The following is a 25,191-nucleotide window of genomic DNA, read 5'->3' on the forward strand; positions in this document are numbered from 1 at the left end:
CTTCTGTTTGTTTGATAAGAAAAAGAGTCCCAGCTTTTGAGTCTTTGGGATTATCAATCCAAATGTGCGTCAAGCTATAGTGCTGGAAATTTGCAGCCAAAGTGTGCCATTGGAGAGCTTACAGATGTTCCATATCTTATATCTTAGGAGCATATAAAAACAGATACTTACTGAGTTACTGTGAAATGTAAAAGGAAATTTGACCATTTCATCTTAACAACTCTGGCCCTGGATTACATTCGCATTTGCAAAGCTGGTTAAATACGAGTCATTAGAGCTTCCATGAATCAGATAGTTTTTAGAAAGGAAATGAAAAATCAACTCCAGTTTTTATGCATTCCTTTTCCTACAACCCTATTGAGCAAATATGTGGTGCCAGCAACACATATCTTGCTAATTTACTATCTTCAAAGGAGCATTTTTCATGCATCCTCATAATTTGTTTGTCCATGCACACTACAGAACTTACATTGCACGGCCTAAATTATTTTTTTGGCTGAAATGGACTGGCCCAGAAAGCAACATCTGACCTCCCGATAGTATAATGAAGCCGTTAACATCAACCTCTTTACTCAAAAGAAGTTACTAGATAGGACAAACCAGAGCATGTCAATCATGTAGCAAAGAAAGAACAACTTGGTGCATACCTGCAGTTCCCTCCATTCACACAGTACATCCATAAGAAAAAATAATAGAAAATGCCAGTGAGATAGATTTATTGGTATAAGTTTTACTTAATGCACCTAGCATGGTATGAACATCCATTGCCCACTTGCAAGGAAGAACCATTACTTGAGCCAACCTGAAAGCCACGTACAACGCATTTCTTATAGCAATAACCGTATTTTCTATTTGTATGATTGAACATTTTCCACCACGTAGGTTGGCAGTAGTATGAAACGAACCATACATAATCATATTTTGTAAGACATCTTGTAGACCATACATTGTGTGCCTTGCCGAGTAAGATCATACACTAAGCAGTCGAATAAAGGAAAGCTCATTGTTCTTCCAGATCTTTTTGCAGAAGTTACTCAAGGATATGCACAAAGCTAAAATCTGGACGGTTATAAAGACTTCAAGACGCCCCCAATAGCTCCTTGATATCGTATCCTTGCAACTGAAGCAATAAAAGATCATATGTCAGTTACATAGGAAGAAGGGAACATGAATTAGCTGCCCCTGTTCATGTGCTATTCTGCATGTTAATCAACTCATAATTTCCTTAGCATTTTCATCCAGCAAATTACTGACACAAATGATAAGACGTACCTGAAGAAAGGTTAGCAGCAGTATAACTCCCGAGTTCCAAAATGCATGTATTGTAATAGGAGCTAGAAGATTGCGAGTTTGAGCATATGTAAACCCCAGTGCAACACCTGCGGAACATTTAGAAAATTTGTATCAACATAATGGTAAAACTGATAATTTGTCCTGAAGAAGACACCACTGACAGACTGTAGTCCTCAGACCAAATTTCACAAAATGTTGCATGTTGTGCTTGTTCTTTGTTTCATCGTAACAGCTTCGTCTGTCACATTTCTGTAGCCAGTTTTGGCTTCTTTCTTTAGAAGAGAAGACAACAATTATAACATACCACATAACGGTTACACCAGATGTAAACACAACAGCTGATATTGAATATTGTTCACATCAGGATAACTACCACCTAATCTGATCCCATAAGACTTGAGACTAACTGGGAACTAATTCAAGTCCTATACTACCTCTTTCCTAATTATCCTGAACTGCTGCCCCACCATCAATTTCCTGCTACCAGATAGACTGATATGGGGACTTTATCTCTAACATGAAGCTCCCCTAAATATGTGTGCACTGGACTCGCTACTGGTGGCAGGGTGCCATGCGCTGCTGGTTTGCCCCCAATATGGGGAAGTCCCAACAGCAGCATCCCATACAGCAACATGGACCATATGGCAAAGTTTGTCGGCAACTAAGGGCCTCTTTGATTCGCAGGGTTATAAAAACGTGGGAACAGGAAAAACATAGGATGGAATGTCATCTGATTTCAATCCTACAGGATTTTGGGTTGTTTGATTGCATCATTGAAAAAACAAAGGATTCTTTCAAAGAGGTTTGAGTGGATGCTAGAAATCCTATGGGAGGTAGTAGAAAGAAATCCTTAGGAAAAATTCCGATAGGATTCAATCCTATGAATCAAACAACTAACATAGGAAAAATTCCTAAGGATTCTAATCCCTAAAATTTCCTAAGAAAATACTTTGAATCAAAGGAGCCCTAAGTATGTTCATGCACAGATGGCAAAAATGGAATTCACTTGGTTTTCCACATTAGTTCTGAGTCTCCTAGAAAATTACCAAGTACAAACAGTTGTGGGAATTGATCAGGTGTCAAATGAGCGAAGGCAAATACAGCAGCACTGAGAATCACGCAGACTGGAGTAGGAAACCTGTACCAATAGCAAACTATTCAATACACCGACATGCAAAACTGCAGGCTCTAGAAAAATAAATACAATATCAACTTTTACCACTTAGTCAAGGACACCATTAGAAATCCTCGGAACACAGTCTCCTCCAGAATTGGTGCTAGAACTCCAGTTATTCCCACCAAATAGGCAGTGCTACCAATTTTAAAATTTGAAAAATAAATAAAGTTCTGATAGCCTGGTGTATAGACAGCCGGCAAGTAAAACAAAAAAGCTAGTGAGATGCTACCTGAGAGTTGATGAGCCAATTAGGGGCAGTAAAAGGACCAGTGAGTCCTTCTGCGATAACAAAGAGAGAGTCCAGAAATAGATCAGTAGTCATGTAGTAGTACCCACTACCCATTAAATGGGTTAACTGCAGTAGTTGTACAACATATAGGTATAAAAAAATTGAACATCCAAAATTATAAGGCATCTCAGAGAAATCAATTGCCAACCGAAAATAAGAGAATCTATGTTTCCAAATGTTTAACAACATAGCTCTCTGTTCTGGCAAATGTATCTTTTGATTTGACAATAGTTTCGTACTAACTCCAAAGTATAGGACAGTCTTTCTTTTTTGACAGAGAACATATAGAACAGTCTCAGGTTATGAATATATTGAGTAAGTCTTGCATGAGTAAAAGTGATTACATAAAGATACGTCAAAAGATTGGCCATATGAAAACAAAACAGATTCTTAGGAAGAACTTTTACATTTGGCATATTCTGAACTGTCCAACAAAATGCTTTATTTACCATTTTACTTTTCAATGAACAAATCGGGGTGCAAATTAAAGGTGAATGGAGTCAGACTAGTGTAAGTCTATAAGGTGACAGAAGTGTAAGGAGCAACGGTTAATAGATGATGATGCACAAGAAAAGTCTGTCTGCTAAACGCATATGACAGAGCCTGACCTCTCTCTCTGGAGGTGCACCATTCAGATAGGTCATGGCAGCTCCAACTAAAGCAATGGAAATGACTGCACCAAAGAGGCCAATACCAGCCCACAGAAGCCAGCCATTTTGCAGCTTGAATGGTTCTTTGACATCTGAAAGGTCAAAATTACAATGTCAACTTACTTCAACAACAACAACAACAACAAAGCCTTTAGTCCCAAACACAGTGTCAACTTACTTCCTAACAAAAAATCACAAAAATAATCTTTGACCTTGACTAAAGTGTTAAAAGCAGCATTCATGAAAAAGAGGAACTCTTAAATTCATAGTTACAAGGAAACTCCAGTTGCAGTAAATAACCGACAGCACTTCTGACAGTTGAAAAAATTAGTCTACAGGAAAGAATGCACCACTCTCTTTGCACAAGATCAAATGAACTAAAAGTAAGCATATTAATAAGATAATGTCCTGACCGTAACGGAAGACATCATCAGGGAATGGTCGGAAGGTATTGGTGATGCTAAATATAACACCAAGCACAACAGCAGTCACGCTACTGCATAAGACAACAAAAATAAACAGAATTGAATATTTTGAAATGGGCAACATCCATCCTTTCGTATGTACACACTACCATAAAAAGTATCAAGCAAGAATAGATCCATACAGTTGTCCGAGGAACAGTATTTCTGCCTTCTCATCTATAGTTGCCCCCGCGGCTGAAAACCCTACGTATTGCAATATTGACTGCTCAACCAATCCTGTCAGAGCAAAGCTGTCTAAAGAACGCTCAGGATACTTTCTTAGGGTTAACATGCCAAACTGCAAATAGGCATCACCAACCACAACCAGCATGCATATACAAGATAGATACTTATTTGAAAATAACCATCCGGTGTGCAGGATAAGAGTACCTTACTCCACAGCCCACCATGCTGAGCACAACAGTTTGCCACTCCCACGGCACATCCCACCGGCGAAGGATGGGCCACTCGTTCGAATCCTGCTTACATCCAAATAACGCAACAGAGTCTGATTGTCAGCAGGACAAGATCAGAAAGGCAGGCATATTCACAGTCCAACTAGAGTTCAGTAAGTTTCCATGGCTAGATAATATCGTTGCACATAGATTGATGTTTCACCGATGCATCGGCCACATTTTTCTATTGATGCACTGGACGTGTTTCAAATTTCAACACTAGTTCTTCTGTTCTTTCAAGAAGCTAAATTCTGCACCAAGCAACAAGAAGCACTGCTGCTAGCCTCAGTAGGGTAGGGCATCAAGAAATGGAGCGGCGGCGCATCACCTTATCGGAAGGCGGGGGCGGGTTGTTGTAGGATAAGCACGCGAAGTCTCTGCCGCTCCTCGAGCTCCTGCTCCAGCGGCCGGTCTCCGGCGGCCGCAGCAACCGCTGCTGAGCTCCTGCTGCTGCTGAAGCTGCCAGGCGGCCGGTTCTTGGGGTGGGAAATGGCTTCCTGTGCTTTGAGAGGAGGAGGGATCTGCATGGGAGCGGCCGGAGGAGGACAAGAGAGAGCGGAGACGACGACGTGGAGGCCATCGGAAAGGGGGGCGCTTCTCACTCCTCTGCTCTCTCTGCTCGCTGGGGAAGGAAGCCTCACGGCGACACGGCCTCGTGGGGATAAGGTGAGGACCTTTCTGTAAATTGGATAAAACGCAAGTGCAAAGCCGGAAAACGTAGACGGGAGACCCCTTCGTTTATTTGCCGTATAACTCGGGGTCCATGTTGCAAAGTGCAATACGCCCGTTCTTTTACTGCGAGACCTCCGCGCTCGTGGGCAACGGCGGCGGCGATGGCGACGTCGGCGAGCACGTCCGGCGAGTGGCTGGAGGGCGCCCTGCAGGAACTGAGGGGCCGCACGGGGAGCGCCCTGGAGCTCGACGACGGCCTCATCTCCGGCCTCGTCTCCTTCTGCGAGCTCGCGCCTCCGCCCGACGCGGCCGACTACCTCGCGGTCCGTACCCCCGCCACACGCCCCTCCGTCACCGGAACGATAGCGTACAGCACATGATCCGTATCGCGTCGCGCTTGGCCGTCTGATTTGGGCTTGCTGCGCGTGTGCGCTTGTTTGACGCGGCGGCCTGATCTGCATCCGGTTGGGGGTTTTCTCAGATTAGGGTTTGTGCGGTTTTTAGTAAATTTGGCTAACATTAGGATTGGTTTTCATGTCAGATCAACCTTCGGAGCTTGAAGATAATTGTTAGTAGTTTCGATAGTCTGGTTGCTGCGTTGTGCCACTGGCAGTTTGCTATTTCTGGTTGAGGGTTGTCTGCTGGTTTTAAACTGATGAATGATCAAAGGTGCCATGTTAGACTTGTATGCGGCTAGTGGAGAACATGGCGCTTAAAGAATCATATCGTCATGAATCTCATTTTGTAACCTAATGTGTTGTGAGTATGTTTCGAGCATCTTATCTGTTCTATTACTTAATATATGCATATGTGCATGTTCGCTGGCAATCTAGAGCTTTGTAGTTACATCTTTAAGGGAAACTTAGGCTAGTGCATAGTTAGCCTGCCCTTATCTTGCTGATCTGATCGACACATGTATTGTGGTGTATGATGAAAATGATTTGCTTTCTTGTGAGCATGTACATTGACTATTGGTTTGGCAGTGTGTCTGCATATCTTTTGCGGAGCATCTCGAATAGTTGAAAGGATGACCTGGGCACATTCAGCCCAAAAACCATCATGATGAAACTAATGTGTGCCCTTGATATCCGTACTCCAGACTGCTTCTTCTGAGTGACACCATTGCTTATCAGCTTATCATGTTTTATATTATGCACACGCCATGAATGTGGAAACTACTGTTACTTAGGTGAAGTAAAATGTTGATCGCTCTATGTGTTCAATTCTGCAGAATATTGTTGGAGCAGAAGCTGCGCAGGACCTCATTCAGGAGTACTTGCAGAGGAGGGGCTACATTGATCCCTCAAAAGGAGCTGGAAGCTCGCAGTCGTCTAACCTCCAGCCTTATTTGAAGCCATCTGCTGATGCAGCAACTGCCCAAACAAAGAAACAGACACGTACACAAAAAGATCCAGCATCTTCTTCTAGTCAGAGTTCCAAGAGTCAATCAGATGCTGCTGAGACCCATGCTGCCTCCAAGAGAGGTCCAAAAAAGAAGGGAGGAAAGGCCATCTCGCTTGCTGAGGCAGCAAAGGGTTCTATTGTCTTCAAGCAGGGGAAACCTTGTTCATGCCAAGCACGGCTGCACAATCTTGTTAGCAACTGCTTATCATGTGGAAAAATTGTGTGTGAACAAGAGGGCGAGGGACCATGTAGTTTCTGTGGCTCACTTGTCTTGATGGAAGGCAGTACATATGCGGGTTTAGGTGATGTTGGAGTTCCTCTTTCAGACACAGAAGTTGCAGCTGAAGCTTATGCAAAGAGGCTTGTTGACTATGACAGGAACTCTGCAGCAAGAACTAAAGTTTATGATGACCAAAGTGACTATTTTGAAATGGAAGGAAATAGTTGGCTCTCATCTAAGGTAATCGACGTTTGATTGTTTCTATTTCATTGTTCCATCCATCTCATCCCTTGTGGCTCATACTCATATATATCCACTCATTCCGATTCTTTCCCATTTGTTGATCTTCACTGTCCTTTATTTTAGTGATTAAGTCATACCGAAAGAATTTTAGCTATTAACCGAAATTTGCATACGACACCTAGCCATAATGTGAAAATGTATGTTTATATTTTTTATAGGATTTATTTATGCAATGTATTTTTCTTTAGTGCTCAGAATCAGCCCATTTCAGCAATCAACTCTAGAGTCATTTACTCCTAAAAATTATGCATATATCATCTATTTTATGCGTATATATGATAAAAGATGTAATTTGATGGATTAGAGAATGATAGGATGTTATGTGACTGTTTTTTAGGATATTGAAAAGCAAGTTGTTCTAATTGGATGATATATACAAAGACATTTATTGCAGTTCTCTGTTTTTCTTGCTTCAGGAAAAGACAAACCTAAAGAAGGTGCACGACGAAGCTCAGGATGCAGCTGAAAAACAAAAGGGGAAAGTGACGGTCACATTTGATTTGGTGGGCCGTAAGGTAGTAACTCGTTCCTGCAGGCTCGGTTCACAGTTTGGAAGCTTTCAATAAGAAAAGAAACATTTCGATGCCGATATAATTTTGCAAGTATCTTCTGCAGGTAATTTTGAACAGTGATGAAGCGGCAGAGTCGGAATCTGACCAAGGGATCATGAGACCACTAGAACAGAAGCATCAGGTTCAACGCATACAGCCCAGCCCCTCGATCAGAGAGCAACCAGTCTTCGTTGAAACAGGACCTGTGAAGCCAAGAACCGACAGGGTAAAACAGAGCAAGAAACTCGGAAAGAATGGCTTGTGCCTGGAGGTAACCGGAAGGGTGCAGCATGATGACAAGGATCCCCAGAGCTTTCTTGGTGGCAAGATGAAGAAGGGTGATCATCTCGCGTACAGTTCCTTCGGTCAAGTTCGTGAAGGTGATGACTATGAGTGCTCCCTTGATTTTGATTGAGTGGTAGCTGCGAATTTTGATGCGCTCGAGTGCCTTCACATTGTACTTAATTATCCCATTTCATACGGGTTGGATTGTGGTCTGGTCAAGTTTCCAGCTAGAGGTATTTTCGAAAGTTGTCAGGCCGGGTAGGCTTTGTGGGGTCTTGAACCTTATAAGCAGAAGGTCAAGCACTGAGGTTAAAAAAATTATGACCCTAAATCCAAGTATTTTATCAGTAATGTTGCCTTGTTCTGGCCAAAGTATGTTCTGGATCGGCGAACTCTGTAGTGCTATCTGTACAATCTTGCACTTCAAAACGGCATTTGGAAAACAGCAACTACGCCACGTCTTCGGTGAATTTCACTGGATAATTTACAGGCAAGCTCTTGCATTGTCTACCCTTTATTTTGAGAACTGCCCGTTAGGCATTTTATTCGTTCAAGCGGATCATATCTGATTGAACAGGCTCAATCAGAAACTCAGGGATTACATCAAAAGTACACTGATTAACATCTAAGGAAAAGGAGTGTAGCAGAAAGCTGAGCGGCCACATTGACCTTCCTATACAAGTGTAGACAAGTTTTAATCCCTGAAAACTCGAGACATAAGACCACATCTCTCTGAAAACTTGCCATCCGACGCACATGTCATCACCTTGCATCCACAAGTTGCAAAGGTTTTGACTATCAGACTCAATTATTACATGAGATAACGATTTGTCCATAGTTAGTCACATAGCATCACGGTAAGGAGAACAGCGTTTTGGCTCCCGAGCCCAGCTGCTCCTGCTATCTATACCATTCAATAGAGCATCGTGATGTGAGCCAAATTCAGTTTTTGAGGAAATACCACAGCCTATACGCAAAAGAATACATAATGTACTGACATGTACCACGTACAGGAAGCCAACTGTCAGGCACTCAGCGTCCTCCCTTACGTCTATCTCTCACCGTAATAATGTCTAGCCGGCTGCTGCCTCCGTAGCTGACCTCTCCCTCTGCTCTGGTGCCAGATCAAAGCGTCAATCCATCCTTCTCATGTGCAGGCCTGCAGGCGACTGTCTTGTCCCCGGGCAAGCTGGTGTGGAGGTGCAGGCCGTGCAGCACGCTGCGGCAACAAACACGAGCTAGACGAAAGATTGAATCCATCGTCCTGATGAATTCAATTACATTCACGATTTTTTATTTTGGGTGTAGTTCGCATGAGGTTTCGCGGGTTGGCTTGTTGCGGGGCGTCATCCGCGGTGTCGGGCGTTAGGTGTTTGAGTTCTAGTGTGGGCTTGGCCCTTGATGTATCGGTTTTCGCTCAGTTTTCCGACAATTAACTGGGCAGCTATCTTCTTTTTAATTAATGAAAAAGGCAAAGCTTTTATCTCTGTTTCGAAAAAAAACGATAATATAACGTGCTGAGATGCATTAGCGCGTTGGACAGGAGCACTATGGATTCAATTCCTCTTCCTCCATCATGTTTCCTTCTCTCACATATCTGTAGTGCTACATGCCTACGTCTGAGCAACACGGCTTCACCGACGAGCCGGTGACGGGGGCACCTAGTTAAGAGACTTGCAGCGGCTAGCTTTGTCGCGCCTCGTCCTGTTCCAATCAGGGCTGATACTATTTGTTGGGAGGTGCAACTCTGGCTCCAAAAATTTCTAACAGGGTCATCTTCTCCGTCTGCTCCGGCGTGAGCGTGCAGGACAACCGCGTCCACGACGGACGCGGCAAAGGCGGCTGCGCACCGTACGGGGGAGCCTACATGGAACTTGGGTAGTCGTCTACACGTCGCCAAACGGCGGGCTATCGAGGGCAACTTGCCGTGCGAGCGCATCGCTTGCAGCAGTGGTAGTGTCTTCGCCGCCACCGCCGGCGTCCAGCCGGAGGTTCAGGCGCCTGAACACGAGGTGGTGCCTTCGCGCCTGTGGCGGCGATGGCGACTACCAGCATGAGCACACTTAGCAGGCTTCTTGCGTCAGGTCAAACTGCTAGAGCTGGTGCGCCTCCACTCGTCGTGAGCGTCCATGGCAGCAGCGCCGACGGCCGTCATGGGGGAGCACGCGCAGGAAATCATGAGAACACCCCGGTAGGTAGCGAATAAATGAACATGGGCCATGCGTGGGTTGTCCTTCCCAAAAAAATGACTAATACATCCATATACGGGAGTAAATACGTGCGTCATTCCTAATCCCGAGGCTGACTCACGGCATAGATATCGAGAGCATCTCAGCTCGCGCACCAAATTGCATTTCCGCACGGTAAGCCAATAACTCTGAGATAAAAGGATTATCTGTATAAACGCATGGTTGTGTCTGTCACCGACAAGTATTTCGAAGGTTCTAAAAAGATAAGCGATCATGACGCAGAACTGGCAAAAAGTTGTCGAGGACGTCATGATGAAAGAAGATGAAAAGACTCTGTTCAGGTTCCTTCAGGTCAACATGACCAGTGGTCTGATGCTTCATTGGCCCATGTGATGAACCCTGATTGAATGGCAGACTAGGATATGTATGTAGTATCCAGTATGAACTTATGTGTTTAACGGTAGGTGTTATGCAGTAATGAACTTTGTAGTATCAACTTTTGGGTCTAACTGTATATGAAGATCATCCACCTTGTATTTTGTGACCTACTTGGCATGTAAATGTACATATATGTGGCCTGTAGTGTAACCATCCTGCTACCCTCCTTCAAAATGTACTAGCTTGGCAATCAATACTGCGATTTTGCTATTTTTTATTCACTACACTAAGGGCTACGATACACTCAGCTCATTTCACACCAGAATATAAAATATGCTATTCTGAGACTCTAAATCAAATTTTCAATCCAACATTTATATTTGGACTAGAATTTTGCCCAACATTTGATATATGGTCGTAAAAATATGACTATAATGTCAAAATGGTGTTTCTTCTTTTAGTAGAATTTCGAAAAGATGCAATTTCCTGAAAAGCAAATTTAACCCTTTTTCATATGGATTGCATGTTAGTTTCATATTTTGACCAGAATTTCATCAAAATTATGAATTTTGCACGTAAAAAAGGATAAAATTTATGAAAATCAGCATGCTATTTTCAAATCTAAAAAATAAGGGTTCTGTTTTGATCGAAATGCTAAAATTTCAGCGCAAAAATATTATATATTATTTAAAATGAACATGCTTATTTCTGATTTGAAAACCAACATTTTTCAAGAAAGCATGATTTCAAAATATCACCCATTTTTTCATATTTCGAAAATGAAGTTTCTATTTTAACCTGCATGCTATTTACAGTTCTCGAAAACGAGGGTTCTATTTTGACCAAAACACTTAAATTTCAGCGCAAAAATATTATATATTGTTTAAAATGAACATGCTTATTTCATATTTCAAAATCAACAATTTTCAAGATAGCATGATTTCAAAATAGCACCCATTTTTCATGTTTCAAAAATGAGATTCCTATTTTGACAAGTATTTGATCAAAAATATTAATTTGGGCGTAAGATAATAATTATTTTTAAAGAAAATTAATACGCTATTTTTAATTTTAGAAAATAAGGTTTCTATTTTGAAATTTTGAAAACCAACGCTAAATTTCATGTTTCAAAATGAGAATTTAACTTTATTTTGACAACAAGTATGAAATTTGACTATAATTTAATCAAAATTCAAAAAAACTGCATGACAATGATAAAATTACGGAAAACCTACATCACTAAAAATGCATTATTTGATGGTTTCCACATTTCAATCCGTCGATGTGTTCATAATTCCTATCGAGGCTTCGATTTTGACCAGTCCATTTCAAATTTCAAAATGAGACCTCTAAGCTGATTAGAACTTCACAAAATAGTGCGAGTCCATCAAATATAGCAACAACACAAATTACAGTGTCACAGGTCAAATAGCATCTAAAACAAGGTGGAGCACCGCATGAAAAATCATCATCATTTTGTTCTCGCTCTTACATCCCAGAATTAGTATCCTTCTCCACCTTAACATCTTGTGTTGACTTCACATTCTTTTCCTCCAAGAATCAACATTTGTTAATAGGATACAAAAGAAGAGTTGAACATGTACATTACACATGAACACGAAAACACTAACTTCACTAATTTTCGCTCCGCAGCAGCAGACGCCAACTTCACTGCTTTTATTCCCACAACTTTTGCTACAACATTCCTAGCAGGTCATTCTCTTCACCCCACATTTTATATGTTCTTCTTTACTGCCCTTTCTAGAGCCTTTCCTGGAACGGTTCAGAAACATCAGACATATAAAGGCAGACACTAACTTCACTGATTTTCTTTGCACACCCTTTGTTGGAATATTTCTAGCAGACACTTCCTTGTCCTCTGGTTTCCCCTTCCTCCCAGATTTCACCTTTCCAGCACACCCCCGTTTCCAAATAGATGAATAGACTACCAACAAAGTAAACATGTTTAACTACACATCACAATGCTAAATACTCACTTTTTTGGTTTTGCACAATATTCTTCTGCATCCTCCAATATGGTCTCTTCTTGCCCCTCGCCACCTTATCATATTTTACATTTTGAATCTTTCTCTTCTTCTGCATCCTCCAATGGTCCATCTTCTTGATCTGAATCTTTCTCTTTTCTCTTCCTTTTCCTAGTGCCTTTAGCTTTCCTGGCAAAATTGAAGAAAATATTTTAACACTCTTCAGGGGAAGAAACTACACTATAAGCACGAATGGAAATGAACAAAGAGGTAAACATGTACACGAACTTCATGAGCTTTTTTTTTTTGCCTCTCAACCTCCGACGCTCAGATTACGTCCTCTTGTTGGATTCTTCGGTAGTTGGTCTCCCTTTTGGAACTATTGGGATTGGGTTTTCGACTTCATCGGCACAACATTCACGAGCAGAAAAGAAGTAGGCCGGCAAAGGAACAAACGATTTCTGACCATGATCCAATCAGTTTTTTCTTCGTCAACCAATATAATCTTGAGGAACTCCATCACGTCTTCTGTCACTTCTGTCTGTGATCTTTTAGTAGTGGTTGTTTAAAGCTTCACTACTGTCACTTCTGTCTGTGATCTTTTAGCAGTGGCTGTTTAAAGCTTCACTAGCCATGTTACACAGTTCTGGTACTTATTCATGTGCTCATACCATACATGCGTATCCGCGCAGTCCTCGAAGAACGAAACACTGGCTTGATATCCATTGTCCATCTTGCCTTCATAGAGATTATTGGATATATGTGCACACCAAGATGATACAGAACGAAAAATATATGTGCGCATGGATAATCCTCGCTTTCCATCTTTCCACATTTACAAGGTTCTGCAAATGGTGGTGACCTTGTTCCTATGGTATTCTTTCATGTTGGTCAAAAGGAGTAAGCATGGCTTCATGGGCGCAAGCCAAAAGACATTGCCCCGCTCATTTACAAAGCGTCAAAGAGAAATAATTGGAAGGTTCGGGAGGCCCTCTCACACAATGCATGGGTCCTCAAGATCAAACCGCCCACCATCATCTCCGCGGAGCACATCACGCAGTTCTTCACTCTTTGGGCGCTTTTGCATGAGGTCCAACTTGATGATCTCACCGAGGATGACATTGTGTGGCATCCGCATACAAGGCACAATTCTTAGGGATGGTTCTTACACCCTTGGACAAAATGGTTTGGAAGGCTTGCCCCCCCCCCCCCCCAAAGTCAAGTTCTTCGCTTGGTTGGCGCTACAAGACATAATTTGGACCGCTGATCTTTGGCAAAACGTGGGTGGCCCAACCGTGGTCTCTGCCCTCTCTGCATGAGAGTGCAGGAATGTGGGCCTCATCTCTTCTACAAATGCCGCTACACACGAAGGCTTTGGTCTTTGATCATTGACAAATACCATATTATCGGTCTTCACACCAACGGTTGGCCCCTGTTCGACTCAGTTGAGGCTTGGTGGGCAAGTATCTGCGACAACGCCACGCCAAATCACCAAGCTAAGGCGTCCCTTACCATGCTTGTTTCGTGGACTGTCTGGAACGAGCGAAACGCAAGGGTCTTCAAGCACAAGAGCGCTCCTCCAACTATTTTGCTTGCCTCCATAGAGACCGAGGCCAACCTTTGGATCATCGCCGGTGCCAAAAAATTAGGGTCCTTTATTTTGCGAGAATGATTTCATGCCGTGTATTGAGTGACTTGTAACAAACTCTATTATCTCTTATTTAATGGATGAGGCAAAGCTTTTGCCTCCGTTTCAAAAAAAAAAAAAGAGCAAGCATGGCGTCTCGGCATGGAGATGGACCAGGCATAACGGCGCGCTAGTGCGTCAATGGAGATAGTGTTGCACCAGGCCTTGCAGATGCACCTACACACTGCGACAACAACTTGACATGCAATTGGGCCATGATCTCCAACACATGCTACTCTCCATTGCCGTAACAGTCTCGTCACCCATGGATCATTTTTACTTGCGAGAACTTCAACTTATTATGGGCCTTACATAATGAAAATTCTAGAATTTGTAGATGAGCCTAATAAACTGAAAAAGGGGTACATTTTGGTGACAAAAAGGTGTGTTTGGTTAATATTAAGCATCAAAATAGGAGTAGTTTTTTTAGAAAAAAATATGAGTTAGTTAGCGCTGATTCATATGATTATTGATTATATCTGAAAAGAGTTTCCAAAGCATCTTCGGACTGACATGCATGTTTAGCTGGAATCTTGACGGACTTCTATACGAGCCGGATTCAGACACTACTAATAAACGAAAACACACCTCCTATCTGACTCGAACAGAGGCTGCACGCATGCTACTAGGAAACGGACAACTTTGGCCCTTCATATACAGTCACATAGATTCGCCCCTTGTAATCGCCACAGCCGGGAGTCCCTCAAATTTTTTGGTTGAACTCTCGTTTCGCCGCCCAAGAAATTGCCGATTTTGTTGGCAAGGTTGCATTGTTGCTTGTTCGTTGCTAATCGCCGACATAAACCCGCGGTAGTGGAGGCATGGCTAATCGCCGACATACCAAGGAAGGAGGAGATGATCGGCAAGAGGAGGGAGAGGGCGTCGTCGTCCTCAAGAAGGACGTGCTGGACTGCCCCGTCTGCTCCACCCCCCTCAGCCCTCCCATCTTCCAGGTAATCATATTCATTTTCTTGTACATTAGTCTCATATATACTCTCATCACTCATGTGTTGTTGATGACGTTAATTCTTAACCACGTCCGGTTGATTCTCTGCATGCATGCAGTGCAAACTAGGGCACTTGGTCTGCTCGCCCTGCCGCGACAAGCTCCCGGGGAAGAAGAAGGCCTGCAGCGTGTGCTCTAAGGCCGTCTCCAGACGATGCCATGCCATGGAGCGCGTCGTCGAATCCATCGTCGTGCCGTGCTCCAACGCCGCGCACGGCTGCACCGCCATGATGGCCGGCGGCGAGAAGGCGGAGCACGAGGAGGCGTGCCCGCACGCGCCATGCTTCTGCCCGGAGCAAGGCTGCGGCTTCGCTGGCACGACGGAGGCGCTCCTGAACCACTTCGACGCCGAGCACGAGTGGCCGGTCACGGCGTTCAAATACGCCCAGCCGTTCGACGTGCCCGTGAAGGCCGGCATGCACGTCCTCCACGGCAGCGAAGAATACGAAGAAGACGAAGATGATGACAGCGACCTCTTCCTGCTCCACGTGGGGCCCCCGGACACCACAATGCGCGTGGTGTCACTGGTCCGCGTCCAGGCACACGCGCCGGAGTACGATATCGGGTGCTCCGCGAGCTTCTCCTGGTTCAGGGGCCAGACCCAGGTCGCGACGCTGGACACGATCCAAATCTCATCGCTCTCTAGCGGGGTGCCCGACTGCCGCTTCTGCATCGTACCCGAGGCTCCACCCATGGGCGACGGGCTTGCCTTCCTCAGTGTCACCATCGATGTGGATGTCGAGGATGACGACGACCAGGAGGAAGCGGATGACGAGGAGGATGAGAGCGAATGGATGCGCAGGATGGCCTGGGTAGAGGTACCTGCCAACGGTGATGACGAGGATGATAAGGCGGATGATCACAATGATGATTGACGAACTCTCGCATTTGGAGCTCGTTAACTAGTCGTTCAAGGATGTATTGAGACTTCATACATACAATCTGGGCTTTTAGCACATTGGATTTGTTTTTTCCTTGAAGTGGTTCTGTTCTAATCTGCTATTCAGTCGTTTAAAAAGTGATCGGGTTAATGCTCCATTGGCGATTCAGTATCTTTCTTCAGTAATGATTATAGTCATTAGACTACTATACTAGGGTTTTTTACTCCAAATTTGATTTACATTAGATCGATAGAACCAACCAGATTTTTTTCATAAAAACGCCTTTATTAACTCAAAATGTGCCTGTCAGAAACGAGTCATGATTATACTACGATTTTCTCAAAATTTCAAAATAGAAATCTCATTTCCTAAAATTAGAAATAGCATGTTGATTTCCTTAAAAAAGTTAACTATTTTACGCGCAAAATCAATAGTTTGATCAAATACTGTCAAAACGAAAACCTCATTTTCAAGATATGAAAAATGTGTGATATTTGGAAATCATACTTTCTTGAAAATGTTGATTTTAAAATATGAAATAAGCATGTTTATTTTCTGAAATGCTGAAATTTAAGCGTTTTGGTAAAAAAAAATAGAAACCTCATTTTCGAGATGTCAAAATATGGTGGTTAAAATAGAAACCTCATTTTCGAAATATGAAAAATGAGGTATATTTTGAAATCATGCTTTCTTGATTTTTTTTATTTTCCAATATAAAATATGCATGTTTATTTTAAAATATATATAATAATTTCTGCGCTGAAGTTTAAGCGTTTTGGTCAAAACAGAACCCTCGTTTTCGAGATTTAAAAATATGGTGGTGAAATAGAAACCTCATTTTTGAAATATGAAAAAATGGGTCATATTTTGAAATCATACTTTCTTGAAATTTTTTGATTTTCAAGTATGAAATAAGCATGTTCGTTTTAAACAATATATAATATTTTTTGCATAGAAATTTCAGCATTTTGGTCAAAACAAAACCCTCGTTTTTGAGATTTGAAAATAACATACTGATTTTCATAAATTTTATCAATACTTAACGCGCAAAATTCATAATTTTGGTGAAATTCCGGTTAAAACTGAAACCTTAAATTAACGGATTTGCTATTTTTCAGTCAGCTGATTTGCAATTGGTTTTCATTCAAATTTGTGTCCGCTCGATCTCGTGCCAAGATTCGTGCTGGGAGCTGGCGTTTTTGGGCGGTTTTTCATCTCGGGCGCGGTTTTCCTATCGGGCCAACCCGTTACCGCTGTCCCTCTGATTTCTCCTTTCCTTTTGAATATTTCCTTTCTGTCTTTACCCATTTCATTCGGCGGCACTAGAAAGAGCGACACAGAGAGAGAGAGAGAGAGAGAGAGAGAGAGCGCTACAGCGGCGGAGAAGAGGAGGCGATTCGTTCGTAGTTCATGGCGATTCCGAGCTCTTCCTCTGCTCGAGCTTGATTTCCGTTCTGCTGCTCCGTGGGTTTGGTAGGTTGTCCTCGTCTCTCCCCTTTCCCCCTTGAATTTCTCGTTTCGATGCTTATGCCCCTTCTAGATCCCCTGGCGTTTGATGTAGATGTAGGAGTAGGTGTAGATGTAGAGTTGGGTTCCCCTGGATTTTTTTTTTTGCCGATTTGGCGGTGCTAGACTGGTAGGTGCTTGACTCCCCATGTCGATTTGGAATCTGCTTCCGCTGGTAGGTGCTCTTGTTTTTTATCCATACGAGTGTGTGATTCTGCTGGTGGTTTTTTGTGTGGTTAGAAGTGGTGAAAAGGTGTTTGATTTCCACTGGTAGGTGCTCTCTAATTTGATTCGGCTGGCTCGTTTCATGTAATCCCCTGGTCAAGTCGAATTTAATAGTTGTAATTTGATTCGGCTGGCTCTCTAATTTAGTGTATACGTAGATGCTCAAGTCGAACATCCTGGAAATTCACACGTAATCCCCTGGTCGTTTGATTTTGTTCATGCTCCCTTTTGTGTGGATGTAGGTGTTTGATCCCCTGTTCCAGGTTTTCATTTTCCTTGTGGTTTTGTGGAATCTATTTGGTGGGATTTCTGTTAGTTGTTGTTCAGTTTATGTGGTGATGTAGCCAAACCTTCCCATCTCATCTATATTGTATTTTGATTGGTGGTCAGATCCTCTGGCTAGATAATCTGATTTAATAGGTGCTAGACCCTCTTAGTCACAATTTAAGGTACCAAACCTTGTTCATGAATTTTCTCTGCACTAGTAGATGTTGCATTGAGCTGTTGGTATTTTCAGTTGGGTGTGTAATTTTCAGTGTGGTGTTATGTAATTAGTGTTGTTCACTGCATTTGTAGTATCAGCAGGACCTTGCCTAGCTTTTACTATAGTTACAGTGCATGAGCAATGTACCTTTTCAGTGTTATTACATTGTAAGCTGCACTGTAATTATAGTGTTTTTAGAGCGTAAATTCCAGAGTAGTTACAGTGTTGGTTCTTCAGTATTGTTGTCCCCTGCCTTTGTAGTATTTTTTCATTTTATGTATCAATGTATTCCATCAATTTTCAGCAGTGCAAGTTCCATAAGCAAGCAGCATAAGGTCTTTTTGTTCCATTAGTTTCCGGTAGTTCCCCCAAGTGGCTTTGTTTCTTATTTACCCAGTGGCTATTTTTAGTTTTTTAAAGTTATTTCTCATTTTGCTATTGCACATAACTCTTGTTAAGTTTTGTTGTTTCTTTAATCTTGTGAAATTCTAATTTTGTGATTCATGTAATCTGTTTACAGGATTTTTGAAATGGGTAGGCTATGGAAGGTCTCTCACAAGGACGTTCCTGTAGTTTCATCTTTTAGCAGTGCATATTCTTTGGATGAACCCTTTGTGCCTAATGACTTCGCGGAAGATGATTCATATCCTATGTCACCGGTAGTTATTTATGTATTCCCTTTCCTTTTCATTCTGTTTTTAGTTTTCACTTTCAGTTTATTTAATTTTCTTTGGTTGTCTTTTATTCAGGAACTATCAGAAGATGACGGCAACTTTGACAGAGCTCTATTCGAGTTCTATATGAATCATGTGCGTGCTATTTTGTTTACTTGCAGTAGTTGCTTCCATATGTTTGCGTTGACAGTCCTCTTCTTTTTTGTTTGGTTTTTATTCTTCTGAGAATAAAATGTCTGATTGTAGGAGCTCCGAAGAAGCTTTTGTGACCTTCTATGATTTTTTGCTTCTTTGCTTGTTCGCAACTTCAATCATGCAGATAAGTATGCGATGTTTACCTTGTATATAATCTCTGATTGTAGGAGCTCTGTAAATGAAAATGTTGCCTGAAATAAAATTTGTAGTTTCAAATTTTTGTAGAGAGTTTTTCCAAAGTATTTGCGATTGTTTTGCTACTGCAAGCTACTCAAGCTTACATTTAGAATGAGATCTCGTGGCATCGTTAGAAGTTCCTCTTGAGCGGTTGTTCTTTTTATGCCTTCCATCTGAAAATTTGAAAAATAAGATGTCATTAATATCAATAGCCAAAATGCTGTGTTATTTATGATTTTCATTGACCAAGCACTGTTAATTGTGATCATTACTGAGAATGTAGTTTATTTCTTACTTGCAATTTCACTGTAAATGTTATTTCAGGGGAAATCAACACTGTATATTTAGGGGAATTATAATGGAACTTAAAGTGCAAATTTCAGTGTATTTGCACTGTAATTTGAGGGATTTTACAGTAGTAAATTTAGAGAAATTACACTGTAATTCCTGTGCAAATCACTGTAATTGCCCTGCGACTTACAGGGCAATTATTTTGGTTTCTCTTTGAAGGGTAACATCATTTTTCTAGATAGTGTTGCGGGTTTGTCAAAGTTAGGTGTAATTTCAGAGCAATTCAACTGTAAATCTGCAGATTTACAGTGTAATTCAATTACACTGTAACTCCACTGTAAATCTGTACATATGCTAGTGTAAATTACACTCTTTAAGGAATTCTACTGTAAATCTATAATTTCTACTGTAATTCAACTGAATTACTACTGTAATTTTGGTGTAAGTCTACTGTAGTTTTAGAGTCATCAGATTAGTGCCTAATGTGTTTGAATTTTCACTGTTAAATGAGTGCAAAATGACAGCATTATAGTTAAATGATCTGCTAGATAGTACATGAGCAATATAACAAAATGACTGGAATTATGTTTTCTAAATTTTCTCTGCAGTGTACCTCCAGTGTAATTGTATCTATGTACAATGTAATTGTATCTGTAAGTTGAGTGTAAATAGACAGTAATCACAGTGTTCCTAATTTCTGAAAGTTTCAGTGTCAGTGTTTTTTTTATTGAAAGTTCTAGTAGTAATGGCACTGTAATATTTACACACTATAAGTGTAAGTAATACCCCTGATATGCCACTGTAACAGCAGTGCTAATTTGACTGTAAGTTTTGTGTAAATGACTGTAATTATCTACAAGTTCCAGTCATAGTGTCACTGTAATTTCAAACAGTATGAGTAAATACACTGTAATTTTAGTAGTTCCAGTGCTAATTTGACTGTAAGTTTTGTGTATCTAGACTGTAAACTGCAAGTTACCAATATACTGTAATGGCAGATTAATTTTCTCACAAATGGCTGTAAGTAGACAGTAATGACAGTGTTATTTGATTGTATTTTCTGTGTAATGACAGTGTAAGTTGACACAGTGGAGATACACATTTGTACTGTATTTTACAAATTACAGGCGCAGCTGTTTTGTGGTCCAGGGAACCGGATCAAAAGCAACAACCAGTTTTGGTTTTTGGTTTTTTTTTGGTCTTACTTTTAGCCCGACCCGTTTTAGCGAACATACAAACATGCACATGCGTGGGTTTTGTTCGTTGACATACAGGGAAAGAGACATGCGTACACTTGTCCTCTGTCTATTTGTTAGGAAATTTGATTGAAATCCATTTGCATTTCAGTCGACTGTCAAATAGACAGTCCCTAAATTAAAGATATGAAACCAGCATGTAGTCCATATGAAAAAAAACGTTAAATTTTCTTTCAGGAAATTGCATCATTTAGAAACTCTACTAAAAAAAGAAACACTCATTTTGACATTGTAGTCATTATTTTTATGACCAGATATCAAATGTTGGTCAAAATTCTAGTCCAAATATAAATGTTGGATTGGAAATTTGATTCAGCATAGCACATTTCATATTAAGGTGTGAAATGAGTTGAGTGTATTGTAGCCCTTAGTATAGTGAATATTAAACAACGACATTGCAGTGCTGATTTCCAAGGCAGTACATTTTGAAGGAGGGTGGGTGGTTAAATTACAGAACCAGATCTTAGTTCTCTTCCATCTAGAAGGGGCACATACATCAGTACTCAAAGCCACATATGGCGAAGGCTGGTGCAGGCGTGTTGGATGCATATGTGTGTCCTTGTCTTTTTTGCGCTAGAGTGAAGAAAAGGGGAAGGAGCGTGGCGGCGATTATACCGTGGTTGAAGATGATAACCTGCTTAGGTCTGGTTGCAGATGCTTCTGTTGTAGGGGTCTTCTCACAAGGTTTAGGAATGATGACACGGAGCTCCGAAGATCTTCGTGTTTTACACCCTTATTAATTCATAAATGATCTCCGGAATGTGTTAATCCCAAGATCTTCGTTGTTTTAGGATGCTTTTTGTTATTCTGGTTATTTGTGCGTGTGTTAGAGTGTGTACGTATGGATCAAGGATTTTGTATTATTTTTTGATTTGATTACAAGTATACTTTCTCAAAAAAAGTAGGCCACAAAATACAAGCTAGATATCTCCCCCCTTACGGTAGGATAACACCTACCGTTAGACACACAAGAATACTGCATATATATTTTAATCTGCCATTCAGTAAGGGTTCATCACATGGGTCAACGAAGCATCAGACCACTGGTCATGTTGACCTTAAGCCTACTTTCCTTTCAATGAACATGGACACAACCATTTTCGTCTTCTTTCATCATGGCACCCTTGATGACTTTTCGCCAGTTTTGCGTCATGACTGCACGCCGCCACTCTTGCCCATCATGAACCAGACCTTTTTAGATCCTCTGAAATACTTGTTCGTTTTTTTTTCTTTTTTGCGGGGAAGAAATACTCATTGGTGACAGGCATAACCATGGGTTTATGCAGATAATTTTTGAGGTAGTCCTGACCATTTGCTTTGAGCTTCCAGCAAATGGAAAAGACCTCGTGGAGTCCCTCCTAACAACACATGCACCGGCATCTCCACTAGCCATATCTATTGCTTCATCTGTATTGAGCTTAACACATCCCAGATTAGGCACATTCCATCTCGGATTAGAGTTCACTTGCTTCAGCGGAGCTGGAGATGGGATGTCCAACACCCTTATTAATTCATAAATGATCTCCACGGATTACGTGGTTGGTACTGCACCTCACCATGAGCATACTTGTTTCTATTACTCCAAATTGCCCACATGGATGAAATAGCAATAGCAGCATGATCCTTGTTGATAAATTATTGGCCTGGCAAGTCCTTCCTTGCCGTAGGGTGCAACCAAGGAAGCTTCAGTTCAAAGAATTTTGCGGTCACATTCCAAAACATCACCACATGATCGCATTGAATCATAGCATGAAATAAAGTCTCATCATTGTTACCACATATGGGGCATATGGCATCGCCGCGGTGAGAGGTAAATTCATGTGCGGTCCATTGGAATCATCTCCTAATGTTGCCATCCCCCCCCCCCCCCCCCCCCCCCCCTCTCCCAAGCCCAAACGAGATTTATTTTTTATGAGGTACTAGTACTCCCTTCATTCCATAATGTAGTGCATCTATGCTTTCCGAAATTCAAGTTTGACCGTAAATTTAACTACTGAGACCGACTGCGGCGGGGCAAAGATTATACCACTGAATTCGTATTTTCGATATGAATTCAGTGATATAATTTTTGTCCCTGCCACAGTCGGTCTTGTTGGTTAAATTCACAGTCAAACTTTAGATTTTGGAAAGCGCGGGTGCACTACATTATGGAATGGAGGGAATATGACTTTGTCCCATGTTTTGATGCACGCACACGCCCATTATCTTCATGCATGCACAACTCAGCTGCTCGACTGCTTGGTTGCTTCATCTCACCCGGCATTGCTACTCAAGCCCTAGGCTGCTCCATCTTATCTGGCGCGATTGCCGCCACACAGGCTCCACGCTGACTCACGCAAAAGTTCCACCTCAGTCCTCTGGGCCACACACGCAGCCAACGACAGGGAGCTCTGTGTCTTAGCCACTAATTCGTTGCTGCCAATGTTGTTGCCTGCATCTGCATGAGCAACCGGCTGGCCGGCCACTCCTCCAGTTCTTTTGTCGCTTGGTTCCCTTTATGAGTTTGATCAGTACTGCTGTTGACTCGGTCCTATTTGTTGGCAGATTTTGTCAACTAGTTATTTGTATTTTTTTGCGTGGAATGTTCAGCTAGTTACTTGAATTGTGACTAAAAAGAAGAATGAAAAGCTGATGGGCAGTAGTACCTCCATGGTTTGGTAATGACTCGTTGAAGTTTCAAGGGTTCAGTGGTATATGTAAGCAAGTAGACAAGGGCCATGTTTGGTTCAAGTTTTGAACAGTAGTTGCATTACATACACTTCTTAACCCAGTCTGGTTGAGCAAAAACAACCCAAATGCGTCATCTGCAAGTTATTTGGTTGCCTGCATCTAGGTTCCCTGCATTAGGTAATACGCGAGTGCACTTTGTTTGGTTGTCTGCATTGGCCCAAGTGGCACATGAACACGGCATTTGGTTGCATACAGCGTATATGGTATGCTTACTTGTATCCTAATTGGTGAGCTTACCCACAATGATCACACCTAGCACACCAACGCCACAGGACAGCAATGGCGATGAACTGGGCGAAGATGATGAAGTTCTTCAGCTTCAACCCAAACTGACGATTCACCTTAGCACCTTCCACTTTGACACCTTCAACCTTGCCACTGTCAACATTGCTGCCTCCATGCTTTCGCACCCAGTCGGAGTAAGCTTGTTTTGCTGCCGGCCTAGTCTTGAACCCTCTATGGCTGCTGTTGTTATACGATGCCACTTGTGCACTGGTTTCTTCCCATGAACTGTAAACCCCTGGAGCCTTACACATCTTGTTCAGCACGAACGTGGACATGAACGACTGCCACTTCATGTTGTTCGACCTACCATCCTTCTTTGCCTTTGTTGTTGCTACCTTGAGTGCAGCGGCAGCAGCAACAACAACAGCAGGAGGAGTTTGCTCAACGAGCACTACTGACACATAGACAGAATCAGACGTGAACACCTCTGAATCAGGTGCCATCTCAAACATAGGCTGTGAGTCCTCGACAAACGATGGAGGAAACTGGCTGTCGGACAGGACAAGGGCCTGACTAAGATCTTGCGTCTGTGTGGTCATGTCCTACAATCGTACAATCCATAAAAGCAAGAGCATACATGTACATGGTCCATCACTACCAAGCACATGCTTCATCACTATCATACTAAGCACATGGTTCATCGCTATCATACTAAGCATACATGACAATCTATGAGCAGGAACATACATCTACAACAAACAGCATGCTACAAATGGACCACCAATAGCTACAAATCACAGATCTAAGCACGAATCAACACAGGCACAAGATTCAACTTCAAACTCTACTACCAATCTAGCCTACCACATGCTTGAACATCTAACCATACCACCAATCGCAACCGCAGCATAGCAATCAACCATATGAGCTCACAAATCAGAGCACCAATCAACCATGCATCTACATCAAACCCTAGCTGCAGCTCAGATCTAGCTAGAAAGAACAAAGAGAAAGGAGGATTGAACTCACAAAGGCCATGGTTGCAGTTCGAGGACGAGGGGGGACGGTCGTAGAAGATCACCGCCGGCCGGTGAAGGACCGCCGACGCCGTGGACCGCCGGCCGATGAAGATCACCGCCGGCCGGTGAAGGACCGCCGACGCCGTGGACCGCCGCTTACCTGCTCGTCGGTGCTGATGCGTGTCGGCGGGAAAGCTCGAAGGGAGGGAGAATGGTGGTGGGATTTGGGGCGGTGAGGGAGGGGGCTAAATAGGGGCGGACTCGGCGGGAGGTGAGCCGAAATCCTCCCGCCGATTTTTCGGCGACACGGGCGAGTTCGCGCCATCTTCCTGGTCGCGCGAGGAGAGAAGCGCGTCGCCCTCCCCTGCGTCGCCCGAGCCAAGCTCGTGAGCTACTGCCGACTCGGGCGTTTCCCCTGGGCTTGGCCTGGAGGTGCTTTAAGTTTCGTGCCATACGGGCCATACAGTAAACACAGGCAACCAAACGGGCCAATTTCTTCCTGCACGGGCCAAGCTAGGCC

The 25,191-nt window shown here is 42.5% G+C and overlaps 3 protein-coding genes and 1 long non-coding RNA gene across 4 annotated transcripts; 3 read left to right on the top strand and 1 right to left on the bottom strand.

Moving 5' to 3' along the window:
- Positions 1-792: 792 nt before the first annotated feature.
- On the bottom strand, positions 793-4,992 carry LOC125509492 (uncharacterized). The gene is made up of 10 exons (XM_048674473.2): positions 4,657-4,992; positions 4,264-4,352; positions 4,017-4,124; positions 3,823-3,905; positions 3,368-3,501; positions 2,700-2,749; positions 2,513-2,605; positions 2,340-2,431; positions 1,273-1,379; positions 793-1,120 (listed from the first exon to the last, which is right to left on the bottom strand). The coding sequence occupies exons 1-10, from the start codon at positions 4,906-4,908 to the stop codon at positions 1,079-1,081; spliced, it is 1,050 nt and encodes a 349-aa protein (XP_048530430.2). The 5' UTR covers positions 4,909-4,992; the 3' UTR covers positions 793-1,078.
- A 98-nt stretch (positions 4,993-5,090) lies between these two features.
- LOC125509489 (transcription regulator/ zinc ion binding protein) lies at positions 5,091-8,114 on the top strand. Its single transcript, XM_048674471.2, has 4 exons — positions 5,091-5,323; positions 6,232-6,864; positions 7,344-7,442; positions 7,543-8,114. The coding sequence occupies exons 1-4, from the start codon at positions 5,162-5,164 to the stop codon at positions 7,891-7,893; spliced, it is 1,245 nt and encodes a 414-aa protein (XP_048530428.1). The 5' UTR covers positions 5,091-5,161; the 3' UTR covers positions 7,894-8,114.
- A 6,709-nt stretch (positions 8,115-14,823) lies between these two features.
- Positions 14,824-15,883, top strand: LOC147971766 (uncharacterized). Its single transcript, XM_087522843.1, has 2 exons — positions 14,824-14,955; positions 15,068-15,883. The coding sequence occupies exons 1-2, from the start codon at positions 14,824-14,826 to the stop codon at positions 15,881-15,883; spliced, it is 948 nt and encodes a 315-aa protein (XP_087378969.1).
- A 1,319-nt stretch (positions 15,884-17,202) lies between these two features.
- Positions 17,203-20,691, top strand: LOC147971767 (uncharacterized). Its single transcript, XR_015603338.1, has 4 exons — positions 17,203-17,362; positions 18,625-18,763; positions 18,854-18,913; positions 19,025-20,691. It is a non-coding gene; the product is annotated as an uncharacterized LOC147971767 (long non-coding RNA).
- Positions 20,692-25,191: the final 4,500 nt, after the last annotated feature.

Source organism: Triticum urartu, chromosome 5A, assembly GCF_056163025.1.
Source record: "Triticum urartu cultivar PI428250 chromosome 5A, HENAU_Tu73, whole genome shotgun sequence".
NCBI classification, from domain to species: Eukaryota; Viridiplantae; Streptophyta; class Magnoliopsida; order Poales; family Poaceae; genus Triticum; species Triticum urartu.

Coding starts and splice junctions, on each gene's coding strand:
- LOC125509492 (XM_048674473.2), bottom strand. CDS start 4,908: ATGGCCTCCACGTCGTCGTCTCCGCTCTCTCTTGTCCTCCTCCGGCCG. Junction 3,502..3,822: donor TGATGATGTCTTCCGTTACG/GTCAGGACATTA, acceptor TTGACCTTTCAG/ATGTCAAAGAACCATTCAAG. Junction 2,432..2,512: donor ATGGTGTCCTTGACTAAGTG/GTAAAAGTTGAT, acceptor CTATTGGTACAG/GTTTCCTACTCCAGTCTGCG.
- LOC125509489 (XM_048674471.2), top strand. CDS start 5,162: ATGGCGACGTCGGCGAGCACGTCCGGCGAGTGGCTGGAGGGCGCCCTG. Junction 5,324..6,231: donor ACGCGGCCGACTACCTCGCG/GTCCGTACCCCC, acceptor TCAATTCTGCAG/AATATTGTTGGAGCAGAAGC. Junction 6,865..7,343: donor ATAGTTGGCTCTCATCTAAG/GTAATCGACGTT, acceptor TTCTTGCTTCAG/GAAAAGACAAACCTAAAGAA.
- LOC147971766 (XM_087522843.1), top strand. CDS start 14,824: ATGGCTAATCGCCGACATACCAAGGAAGGAGGAGATGATCGGCAAGAG. Junction 14,956..15,067: donor TCAGCCCTCCCATCTTCCAG/GTAATCATATTC, acceptor GCATGCATGCAG/TGCAAACTAGGGCACTTGGT.